Source organism: Neoarius graeffei, chromosome 19 (assembly GCF_027579695.1).
Source record: "Neoarius graeffei isolate fNeoGra1 chromosome 19, fNeoGra1.pri, whole genome shotgun sequence".
NCBI lineage: Eukaryota > Metazoa > Chordata > Actinopteri > Siluriformes > Ariidae > Neoarius > Neoarius graeffei.
In genome coordinates, this window is record NC_083587.1 from 51393121 (window position 1) to 51406119 (window position 12999).

Genomic DNA, 12999 nt, shown 5'->3' on the forward strand with positions numbered 1-12999 from the left:
ACATGATTGTACAAGGGTTTTCTAATCATCCATTAGCCTTCTGAGGCAATGAGCAAACACATTGTACCATTAGAACACTGGAGTGAGAGTTGCTGGAAATGGGCCTCTATACACCTATGGAGATATTGCACCAAAAACCAGACCTTTGCAGCTAGAATAGTCATTTACCACATTAGCAATGTATAGAGTGGATTTCTGATTAGTTTAAAGTGATCTTCATTGAAAAGAACAGTGCTTTTCTTTCAAAAATAAGGAGATTTCAAAGTGACCCCAAACTTTTGAACGGTAGTGTATATTAATAAGATCTACTGTCTAGTATCCTGTAATCAACATGATTTGGATTTGTGAGAACATTGAAAGTACTCATTAATGAGGGTTTAAATGTTATTGTAATTTGAGCAAGGCATGGTACTGCCCCTTTTATGACAGGCTAAAGAGTTTCATATCCCTGAGACGCATTATAATAATACATTTGAACCCGTTTCTTTAGAATGGTGTGATAAAAGATATACGGAGCAGTTCCAGGGGCGAGTGAAGCTCTTGCCGTTCTCCTTCCTTGGCACAAAATCTGATATTTGACATTTTAGTTCTTGTTAAAATGGCCTGCATGTAGTACGTGTGCTTGGGTATGAATGCCCAGATTATAACGCACTGATTGTGGACTATAACAGATTTGAGCCTCTCTGCCGTCTGAGACTTCATGCTTGAAATCTTATTAGCCAGGCTGCTCTTTGCAGCATATGATCATTGACCACTAACCGGATTAATCTTGTTTCCTAAATACTCGTTTATGAAACTGATAAAGAAGGCCTGGAAGACCAAATGTGATTTGAGCACTGAAGTCTGCTCTCTATAAGTGTTGACCAACCCTGATAAAAGCCTGCAACAAAAGATGAATAACGTAGTTTTGATGGAATGATTTGTGGCAGTAGTTAGTGTTTGTGGTAAGAGTGAGCCATTTTATTAGACTAAATCTCTGTTGTTACAGGGAATCGCTGACTGGTCAAAACTTCCTGTCAGTTTCCTGATATAGCTCAAACTATTTGGCTCGTGTTCAACATATCGCCACATTCCTTCTCGTGATGTCTCGTATACGAATACCTGTTTAACCATCCAAGGCTCACTGTTTGCGTCTTTTTGTTCTACATCCACATGAAGTAGAGAAGAAAATTAAAAAGAGAAGCTTTTCTGCTTGAGTCAGAAAACGCATGAACAGGTTTACGAGTGTCTTTCAGTCATTTGTACCTGTCCTTGAGGTGTTAACTTGACACAATTATTCTGTTTCTTGGTGAAACACCAAGCATTTTCTGCATGGATTCAGATTAGAACACCGCTCCTTGTCCATTAATGCATCTCCTTTGGCCAGTTTTGTGAAGCCGTGACATAGCAACAGTCTCTGTACAGTTAGCAAGGCTAATTTTAGCACTGGTAACTATTCACCAGACCAAGGGTAGCCTGGCAACTAATGCAGCTAATAAAACAATTAAATTAAGCAGAATGCTGGAGGTTTTTTTTGTTTGTTGTTGTTTTTTTATGAAGGCTGGCCATCTTTGTCAGACGGTGTCTCAAGAAAGAGCTCACACAGACATGCAAAACACTTGGTTTAAACTTGCTCACATTTTAGACACAGCACAAAAAGTCTAAGTATCATTGTTTTCCTGTCAATAAGAAGAGGCTCCGTTTTAGATGACGATCCGACAGCATTGTGTCAGTTCTTCAGTGACGGCTGCAGTGTCCACACATTGCTTTCACACTCCATGCTCACTACTGTGCTCGCTCTCTCTCCATGCTCAGCTGTGGCTTTTTCCCCCCCTCCTATCTCTGTACCAGGTAGTGTCACTGAGCGAACACCACCGCCGGATCGATGCGCTAAACACTGAAGATCTGCGCGCCCTGTGCAAACGGCTCCAGGTGCCTGGCCATAGATCCCCAAAGAAACCTAGAACTCTTCTTAGAGCTTCTTAGTATTGATTAGCTTTACTTGTGGGGTTTTTAGCCTAGTAGTGCAATATGGTTGTGCTGGACACAACTGTATAGCGGCAAGCATGGAAATGTTTGCGAGTGGGTTGAGAATGTGACGGTCTGGAAAAACACGTCTGTTATGCTAAACAGCCAAAAAAAAAAAAAAAGACGTGAAAATTTCACCACGTGAAGGGTTTTCCCAAGCCACCACACACAGTTTTTGAATAACAGTCACTATTTGAAATTGAATTACCATTGTCTGAGTAAACCAGTAGACTCGTTACATCCTACAGAACCCTTGCAACAAACATTACCTAGATTGGTGGTGGTGGTGTATATCGTCTGCAGTGTAGGATGGTGGAGAGGGTGTACGTCTGAAAAAGGATGGAAGTTAGGGTTCCATAGAGGGTTTGCTCAATTGTTTGCCATGGACAATGCAGGTAATTCAAGCAAGGGTTGTGTAACCTGAGTGTATTCAGGCTGCAAGAGGCAAAGTGTCTGTCTTTGCTACTGTTCTATGAAACAGAGCAGTCCCATGAGTCTTGCTTGCAATCCAGGTTAGATGGTTACTTGATATTTAGTTAGTATAATAGTCTAGATATATATAATTAAGACACACAGATGTACAGAAAATATTTTCTTGTAACACAACTGTGTTTACATACTCGGTTAATTTGCATTTTTCTATGTACGCATGGTCATTTGAATAAACAAACTTCATTGAGGATATTTATACCCTTGATGCTGGGTTATAAACCAAACCAAAGAGATTTCGGTTCAGCCCTGTATAAGCAAGATAGACCTGCGGTTTCTTGAATAAGCTGCTGCTCACTTTTGCTGACGTTGTTCTCTGCTTATAGATCACTACAAAGGAGGAGGTGAACTCCAAACATGGCACATCCATCACAGCCAGCCTGGAGCCAGAGACCTTTAAACCCAACTTGAGCGAACCTAGCGACCTCCTGGAGGCCGAACAGATAGAAAAGGTGAGGTGCATCGTTCCCTTCTTTGCTAGTATTGCTTCAAGTGCAAGTTTGACTCTACAGGAGCTAAGGAGCTCATCGAACCCTTTTCCTCCTCAAATAATGTGCAGTCTTAAACATCCTCAAGCTATTGCTCTATTATTGATCGTCATACGCTGGCAAAGCCTCAGACTTTTTTTTTTCTTTTTTTCCCCTCCCTTATTTTACATTCTAATAAGTATGCTTTTGTGAACATGATTTTTGAAACTTGTTCTGCGATGCTTTTAAAAATCAGACATTTTATTTATGAATTTCCTGACACAAAAGTATCTAAGACTGTAAGCACACTGTGAGTGCTAACGGGGGCGGGAAAAGTCGCTTCGCCGTATAATAATTGATGTAGCAGTTATTTTTGGCCTGTTAACACATTCTGGTATAGATAGATAGAAAGAAAGAAAGAAAGAAAGAAAGAAAGAAAGAAAGAAAGAAAACTTTATTGATCCCTTTGGAAGGGTTCCCTCAGGGAAATTAAAATTCCTGCAGCAGCATCGGAGAATAGAAAATAGAGAAAACTTCTAGATAAATTAAGTATTAACATATACAAATATAAAAAAAATAAAATATATATATTTTTAAAAATCTATCAGGAAAGGTATTGCGTATTGTCCAGTATTGCTTTTTGTCAGGCTAGGCTACAGTTCCTTCCCATCCTGTGTCCTCCTGGCCTGGAGGATATCTGTGAGTAATTACAGCCTTATGAAGGATTCATTATATAGCAGTGCTGAATATGGCTTGAGATTCACGATCGGTTTATTAAAAGAGCACCTTTGTAGGTTCGGTGTCTGAAATCAACCTGCACATTTCCTGATTTCGTCATCATTTAATGACTCAATGCTGCTGAAATTCAGCTGTCATACTTGTCCAGAACGTTGTCTCTGATGGGCTCATTATTTTTACTCGCTGTAACGGTAACCTGTGAGATCTGTTTGTTTTGAGTCTACACTCAGCGATGCCCTGTGGGTATTGGCCTTTCAGTAGCATCAGCACTTTAAAAAAGAGCTCAACTAAGGTGGTTTCTCATCTAGTGTTCTGTGTTTATGCAACCCAAAGGCTCCTACTGCTGGGAAATCAATCAAAACGTAATCCTTAGAGAAAACCAAGACTCATGAACAAAAAAGCCTTGTGTAGATTTATACTGAAGATAGATATACACTAACGTTGAAAAGTTTGGGGTCACCCAGACAATTTTGTGTTTTCCATGAAAAGTCACACTTTTATTTACCACCATAAGTTGTAAAATGAATAGAAAATATAGTCAAGACATTTTTCTGTCCATTTTGAGCATTTAATCGACCCCATAAATGTGATGCTCCAGAAACTCAGGCCAAGTTTACATTAGACCGTATCTGTCTCGTTTTCTTCGCGGATGCACTGTCCGTTTACATTAAAACGCCGGGAAACGGGAATCCGCCAGGGTTCACGTATTCAATCCAGATCATGTCTGATCCGGTGCTTAAACATTGAGAATACGCGGATACGCTGTGCTGAGCTCTAGCTGGCGTCATCATTGGACAACGTCACTGTGACATCCACCTTCCTGATTCGCTGGCGTTGGTCATGTGACGCGACTGCTGAAAAACGGCGCGGACTTCCGCCTTGTATCACCTTTCATTAAAGAGTATAAAAATATGAAAATACTGCAAATACTGATGCAAATACTGCCCATTGTGTAGTTATGATGGTCTTTAGGCTTGCCATCCTTCCACTTGCAAGTGGTAAGTGACTTGCGCACAGCGGCTCAGTCCCGAATCACTGCTCGTGCACTACACTCGCGCGCTCTGTGAGCTGCGCAGGGCCGGAGTGCGCACCCTCCAGAGGGCACTCGCTGTTCAGGGCGGAGTGATTTGGAGCGCAGCCGCTGAGGAGGAAGCGATGAGCCGCACTGACACATTTCAACTTACGTGCCGAATTAGTCATGTGATTAGCGTATCCGTGTATTGGCGTTGCTGTGTGCACGCTAATCGTTTTTAAAAACGTTAATCTGATGATCCGCTGATACGGTCTAATGTAAACCCCACCTCAATCTGCTCAAAGGAAGGTCAGTTTTATAGCTTCTCTAAAGAGCTAAACTGTTTTCAGCTGTGCTAACATGATTGTACAAGGGTTTTCTAATCATCCATTAGCCTTCTGAGGCAATGAGCAAACACATTGTACCATTAGAACACTGGAGTGAGAGTTGCTGGAAATGGGCCTCTATACACCTATGGAGATATTGCACCAAAAACCAGACATTTGCAGCTAGAATAGTCATTTACCACATTAGCAATGTATAGAGTGCATTTCTGATTAGTTTAAAGTGATCTTCATTGAAAAGAACAGTGCTTTTCTTTCAAAAATAAGGACATTTCAAAGTGACCCCAAACTTTTGAACGGTAGTGTATAGCATTTACTAGGTCTGGTGTGTGTACACACATGGGACTGTATTGTGCTTGGTAGGTTCTCTGCCTGCTGGTGTTAAAAGATCATTGCTACTGTAATTGTGTGCTGATGACGTTGCCCTTTGATTTCGTGCCAGTCATTTATTTATCCTGTGTGTGTATATATATATATATATTTTCCATCTCTGCTAATGAGACGGATTTCATCTTTTTCACAGCTGGCAAAGCATCTCCCACCCAGAACCATAGGCTATCCGTGGACGCTGGCATTCAGCACATCCAAGCACGGTATGAGTATTAAAACCCTGTACCGGATCATGCAGAGTCAGGACTCTCCCGTGCTCCTCATTATTAAAGACAGTGACGGGCAGGTAAGACTAAGACTATTCCGAAGCATGACTGAACTAAAGGCTTTTCTTTTGAATGGGAGCTTGGGGGATTGATTTGCCCGAGTCTGCTAGACTAATGGTCTTCTGTTGGCATTTTGATTGAAACTATGACTTATTTTCCTCTTGTGTGTGATCTGTTATGATCATATCCCTTCATTGCCTTTATGCATTTTGTCAATTCATTTAGTCAGAGAGAAATGCATGGAGGAACTCAATAGGCTATATTGTAGCCCATAATTGGATTTACTCATTAACCCGATACGTGTGGTGTCTAGGTGTTTGGGGCATTAGCGTCAGAGCCCTTTAAAGTCAGCGAAGGATTTTACGGCACGGGAGAAACGTTCCTCTTCTCCTTCTATCCACAGTTTGAGGTGTGTTGTGTATGTAGTTTATATGAGGCTCAGTACATTAAGTCACTATGCTGATATAACGGCACTGAAACGGATTGTTGCTTGAATTTTCTATGCCTTCAGCCCTACAAATGGACAGGTGATAACATGTTCTTTATCAAAGGAGACATGGACTCCCTGGCATTTGGTGGAGGAAGGTAAGTCCTTTATACAAGTTCTCTCGCTTTTGAACTGGTGCACTTTGTATGTCGTCATTGCAGCTTTATTCGTTTGTTTGTCTGCCATGTCCAGGAGAGGCTTTTCTTAAGTTATTGTAGTTTCAGTTAGGATGCTGCCACTGAGGAAATATTTACAAATTTTAGAAAACATCCATCAGTTCGTTATCCATACCACTTATCCATGGGGGAAGCTGGAGCCGATCCCAGCTTACTTCAGGTCGCCAGTCTCTCGCAGGGCTAACACCGAGACAACCATTCACACCTCTGGTCAATTTAGGCCCTGTCCACACGGCAACAGATTCAGGTGAATCTGATAAAAAAATTTTATCGTTTCGGCCTGGCGTCCACACGGCACCGGCGTTTTGGGTGCCCCAAAACGATATTTTTTTGAGAACGGGTTCCAGAGTGGAAAAATCTGGCAACGGCGCAGTTGCGAAGTCGTCTGGATGAGTAGAACGGATTTGTTTACGATGACGTAAAAACCACATGACTAGAACAAGCAGCACTCTCGCGCGCATCATTCGTAACAACAACAGCTTTTCTTTTAAATAAACAAGTAACTGAACCATTTCTTGAATTTCTTTTTTTTATTGGATAAGACTGCTTTTCAAAATGTTCACACACAATATAAAAAGTTACATAAATTATATAAAAATGCTTTTCAAAATGTTCACACAATAAGAAAATTAAGTTATATAAAACTATGCACACTAATAAAACTAATTTGTGTACACAGAAGGCACGATTTCCTCGCATAGTCGCAGCCATCTTCTTCTTGTTGTTGTGTGTTTGTTCCTGTGAGTGCTTCACGCCGGGTAGAAGAAGGGGTTTATGCGCATGCGTCCTACTTCTATTGTTCTGGTGTCTCCGATGGGACCGTCTTGCAGCGCACGTACTGTAGAGGTGTGGCATGTGTATTGCATCGTTTTCAGCAAGCGTTGCATTGCCATATGTACCTGATATTTTACTGATCCGTTGCCCATGTGGACGCGATATTTTTTTTTACCCACTAAAAAAAAAAATCTCGTTGCCGTTGTCGTGTGGATGTAGCCTTAGAGTAGCCAGTTGGCCTAATCCACATGTCTTTGGACTGTGGGAGGAAACCCATGCAGGCACAGGGATAACATACAAACTCCACACAGTCAGTCGCAAGGTTCGAACCCAGAACCTTCTTGCTGTGATGCGATGGTGCTAAGCACTGCAACGCTGTGCTGCCCTTTAGAAAACATGCATATGTATAAATCTTTTGAATCCAGGCAGTGACTGAATGAATGTATTTATTTGGCAGGATATAACAAAAATACTTTTGAATGTTCTATTATTGTTGTGAGTAAAGGATGAACTTGGAGCCAGGAGCAGTTAAATACAAACAGCCTCACACAGAATATTGATGTTTAGGCCAGGATTCATCGACTGGCAGACCCAGTATTGAGTATGTGCGCGGACTGTAGTTCAGCGACTCCAATTTGCTAAACATAAACCAGCGTAGCTGAGCTACTGGTGTAGCCAATCACATGCATTTATGTGAACTGTTTAGCTGAAGGCAGCTCATTTGACCAGTAACTAGCTACAGGGCTAGAGGTCAGAAAAGGAGCGTCAACGGATTTTCAGAAAGTTTTTTTTTGTTTACCCCAGCAAAATGACATGCTTTTTAAAAAAAAAATTTTTAAAAGTGAAAAATTAATGTAAAAAATTTGAAGATGAATGAACAAATTGGAAAAAAAATTGTTTCTGTTCAGAGCCCATGGTGCTAGTTAAATGTTGTAACTTGAAGCACTACCAGGAAACGATCCATACCCACATCAAATTGTCTTCATGATAGCCATCAACTAATCATTAAGGCTTAAAGTGCATATTCTGGACCAAATTCGTTTTTTTAATATGAAAGTATGTCCCTTTACACACTCATCCAGAAGGGTAATTTTGCACAAGGCCATCCGTCTACAGCAGAAAAAAATTAAATAACAAAACGCGTCTGGAAAAATCCCAAGGGAGTCTGGAGCCAGATTCGTGACGTCACCTGCGGAAGCGCCAGCAGGCTGCGCGAGCTTTGCACGGTTTCAGTGCACAGCCTGTGTAGACCAAGCGCTCCCATTTCTCTCTCATTGTCCGGTCTTTTGGGAAACGATGAGTACTAATCCCATCACGATCGGTGTTGCTACACCCTCCTACGATACATCTGTTAACCATTTTAATAATTACACGATAACGAAGAAATTTGCAGAAAACCACCAGGTCGTTTTCTCATAAACAAACCAGCGCTGGCGTAGGATTCAGAAGGAGGCGTCCCGCACGCGACGTCACGAAAATCAATGTTTGCCGGGAAATCCAAACGCCGAATTTTTTCAGAGGCGGACCAATTCGCCTCAAACGGTTTGATTTCAACTGAATTTTTCTGGTATTGCGCAAGGTAAAAAAAAATTTGCAGAGAATGCAGAATGTTACAGATATTTGACCAAAGTTTAATATAAAGTAGAAGAATTACATTGATCTTGCTCCTGAATTTACCCGTGATATGCACTTTAAGTATTAAATGGTAACTGTTTCCACAGTTTAGTTTTTAGTTGTTTATCCAGACCTCTGTAAGTAAGAAGTTTTATTTAATTAGGCTTTTTGTAGTTACTAGATCCTAACCTGCCATGTACCGTAGCACTGAAGCTTCCACTGCCTTTTTTTTTTTTTGTCCGAGCAGCAGATAAACAGTTTTTAAATACATTTAATGCCATGTCCTTCTCTTACAGTGGTGAATTTGGTTTGTGGCTGGATGGAGATCTCTACCATGGTAGGAGTCACTCGTGCAAAACTTTTGGGAACCCGATGCTCTCCATGAAGGAGGACTTCTTCGTGCAGGACATTGAGATCTGGTCGTTCGAGTAGGCCACTCTCTCCATGGAAGAGAGAGAGAGAGAGAGGGGAGAGAGAGAGAAAGAAAGAAAGAAAGAAAGAAAGAAAGAAAGATGGCTCCAGTCAGGGAAAGAAAGCCAAGCAGATGTCTCTGTGCTGGCCAGAAGTGTCCCAAACCTTAATGTGCATCACCTCAGCTCCCAGGAAGCCTGTTTTAAAGAAGCATAGTCTCTTTATGGTAATCCTGCATTTAACGCAAATCTCTCTCTCTCTCCCCTCCCCATTCTCTCTTTCCTCGTGCTGTTACCATGTGTACTTTGTTCCGAGCTTCAGTGCAAGGTGTTTTTAGGTGAGCAGAAGAAGGCTGAGACGGACGCAGTGTGACAATCATCAGTGAGCGTTCATATACTGGTTACAGGTGACCACTGAACATCAGATGGTGATGCTGGCATAGGTTTGGGACGAGATGGATCCATTACCGACCGAGACAGAAGGCATCATCCTTTTGGGTAATAATTTGATGTTCCTAATGCAACGGCCTCACTGGAGGAGATGGACAAAAAAAAAAGGAATGGAAGTAATTCCAAACACACTTCCTGTGCCCTTCGAGACTAAAACATTTTGACGGGTAAAAGGATCGCCCGATCAAGTCGGCGTCCATACAGAGCGCAAATAAAATGCAAGTGTACATCAGGCGTGGGTTCTTCTACAGCGAATTATACAAGTCTTGTGAATTCATAGTCTTTCTGTCATTTACCATCATAGATCCACCGTGGGAAAGCACATAGCCCTTAATCTAAACATTGTCGTACCGTTCTGTTCAGTGGGTTTATGTGTGAGTTCAGCTTCCTCCGTGTGTGGAGGGTCGTGTGTACTGTTCGTAGACAGTAATGTGTCGCAATAGATTTTGTGGAATATGCAAATTACTGTTCTTGTTAACCTCAATAATCCAGACGGGGTCTTTTGTCTCCTCTTCCCGTCGCTCTTTCAAGCAAACTTTTGAAAGCTTTTACGTCTCAACAGAGAAATTGCTTTTCAGAGTGGCATTTGAAAAGCTTGAGATGTATTTGTTTGGGGTTTTTTTCATAAATATAATGACAATTATATATTTATGTATATAATTATATAACAAATTCTATATATATATATATACAGTATATATGTAATTATATATTGCTGTTATGTGTGACAGTGATCATTTTTGTGCTGATATCTCAGCTGTTACCAATATAATGTACAGTATATTACCCTGTAAATTAATGTTAAAATAGTAGATTTGTTCCTATATATAAATAATTACTAGCAGACAAATATATAGAGTGTGGATTGGTGGGTTGCTTCTAGCACTTTAATCTAGTTTAAAGCCAGATGCTTACGGCTTTCTTTGCAGTAGCTGTACAGTCTTTATTATATATATTTTTTTTTGTGTGTGTGTGTGTGTGTGTTTAGAAATTAAGATGTTAGCTGTTTTATGAAGAGCTTTCTGCTACACTGTCGGTGGAAAAAAAATGTAGCTAAAGCCCTGAATCTAATGTCCGAGTCCAGTGGGGTTTAGGTTCTCTCCTCACACGTCTCGTCCCGATGCCGTGTCTTTGTCGGTGTGTAGATTCACAGTTCACAGGCTGAAGGAGAATGAGGAGGGTGACGAAGAACAGGTAATCGTCAGACCCTCATCACTCTTCCCACACCAGCGAGTTCTGTCCATGTGGAGTCACAGACGAGGTCCAGCGTGAACAAAATGCTCCAGCTGATTTGCTGGAATAGAGTGTAATAGTGATGTAAAAAAAAAAATCAATAAAAATTACTGTAACCTGAGAAATTGTATTTATTCCTTTATTTCAACCTACATGGTTGAAACTTTTTGTATAAATCAAACTGAACTTTTGAGTGCAGCAGTTTTCCAGTGAGGCAGTTTATTAAAGGGAAGTGATGTCAAAGTGCATGATATGTAACCATAACAACACACTCCTGCATTCTTTTCTTTTAAAAAGCAACAGCAGCCTTTTCAGACTGAAGAACCCTTGACGTTTGTGTATAAATGTTGCTGCTGCTGCCCCCTTGTGGTGGTTTTGTGCAGTTACTTCGCCAGCTTCAGAAGATGAACTTGTGCTAAAGTAGAAAAGCAAACATGAGGGATGAAACTGTGGAGAAATAGAAGCCCTAGGTTCTCATGCTCTGAGACTGGAGAACATGAGGACCACCTTTTCTACTTTTTCCATCTTTAAAGCATGAGAGTAGCAGCTCTGTAGAAATTATACACTACCGTTCAAAAGTTTGGGGTCACCCAGACAATTTTGGGGTTTTTTTTCCATGAAAAGTCACACTTTATTTCCCACCATAAGTTGTAAAATGAATAGAAAATATAGTCAAGACATTTTTCTGGCGGGCGGCACGGTGGTGTAGTGGTTAGCGCTGTCGCCTCACAGCAAGAAGGTCCTGGGTTCGAGCCCCGTGGCCGGCGAGGGCCTTTCTGTGCGGAGTTTGCATGTTCTCCCCGTGTCCGCGTGGGTTTCCTCCGGGTGCTCCGGTTTCCCCCACAGTCCAAAGACATGCAGGTTAGGTTAACTGGTGACTCTAAATTGACCGTAGGTGTGAATGTGAGTGTGAATGGTTGTCTGTGTCTATGTGTCAGCCCTGTGATGACCTGGCGACTTGTCCAGGGTGTACCCCGCCTTTCGCCCGTAGTCAGCTGGGATAGGCTCCAGCTCGCCTGCGACCCTGTAGAAGGATAAAGCGGCTAGAGATAATGTGATGTGAATGTGTGATTTTTCTGGCCATTTTGAGCATTTAATCGAGCCCACAAATGTGATGCTCCAGAAACTCAATCTGCTCAAAGGAAGGTCAGTTTTATAGCTTCTCTAAAGAGCTCAACTGTTTTCAGCTGTGCTAACATGATTGTACAAGGGTTTTCTAATCATCCATTAGCCTTCTGAGGCAATGAGCAAACACATTGTACCATTAGAACACTGGAGTGAGAGTTGCTGGAAATGGGCCTCTATACACCTATGGAGATATTGCACCAAAAACCAGACATTTGCAGCTAGAATAGTCATTTACCACATTAGCAATGTATAGAGTGGATTTCTGATTAGTTTAAAGTGATCTTCATTGAAAAGAACAGTGCTTTTCTTTCAAAAATAAGGACATTTCAAAGTGACCCCAAACTTTTGAACAGTAGTGTAGTTAAAGGATAGCTAATTAAATTTTTTTTAGCAGTATTTATTTGGTTTGGACTCCTTTCTGAATCAGAAATACATTTTCAGATTCCACAGCAGTGGGGTATAAAAGAATGTATATACATGGAGTTATTCAAAGGCAAATTTATTCTGCAAAGCAAAGAGGTGAAGCGCACATTGCGTGTATTTGACTGCAAAAAGTGTAGATATGTGGAAATTCACTTTTGGTGCTTGGAGTTTGTATTCAAAATCTAGCTACATAAAATAAAATAAAAATTTCCCCCTGCTGTTGTTCATGACTGCTCTGATTGGAAGGGGTGGAAAATGTAGGACTAAGGTTACAAATAAACAGTGAATGTGCTATTCTAGATATCAGTTTTGATAGTTTATTTCCTCAGCTGCTTTCTTTAGAGGAAGAATTCCACAGCTGTCACGGTGAACTGGTTTCTTCATTTATATAATTCAATGAATTAAAACACACCAAAAAAAAAAAAGTGACAAGTACACCCAAAATTGTCAATGTATGATACAGGTTCTTTAAACTGTACCATTATGAATAAACAGATTTGAGGTTTAGATATGTAGATTTGCATGATAAAAGGCACAGCTGGTTCATTTCAAGTTCTTTTCAATGTTTCTGACTGCAGTCTTTAGCTTGGC

General features: G+C 41.0%; 1 protein-coding gene across 2 annotated transcripts in view; it reads left to right on the plus strand.

The window, feature by feature from the left end:
• Window positions 1–10982, plus strand: part of oxr1a (oxidation resistance 1a) — a 142166-nt gene extending 131184 nt beyond the window's left edge. The window contains exons 10-15 of one of the 2 annotated variants that reach the window (XM_060900228.1): window positions 1831–1911; window positions 2823–2948; window positions 5581–5733; window positions 6027–6122; window positions 6225–6298; window positions 9061–10982. In XM_060900228.1, coding sequence (XP_060756211.1) covers window positions 1831–1911; window positions 2823–2948; window positions 5581–5733; window positions 6027–6122; window positions 6225–6298; window positions 9061–9196 — 666 coding nt within the window. In that variant the 3' untranslated portion in view covers window positions 9197–10982. The remainder of the gene's footprint in view (window positions 1–1830; window positions 1912–2822; window positions 2949–5580; window positions 5734–6026; window positions 6123–6224; window positions 6299–9060) is intronic. The other variant, XM_060900229.1, reaches the window with a different exon arrangement.
• The last annotated feature ends 2017 nt before the right edge of the window (window positions 10983–12999 follow it).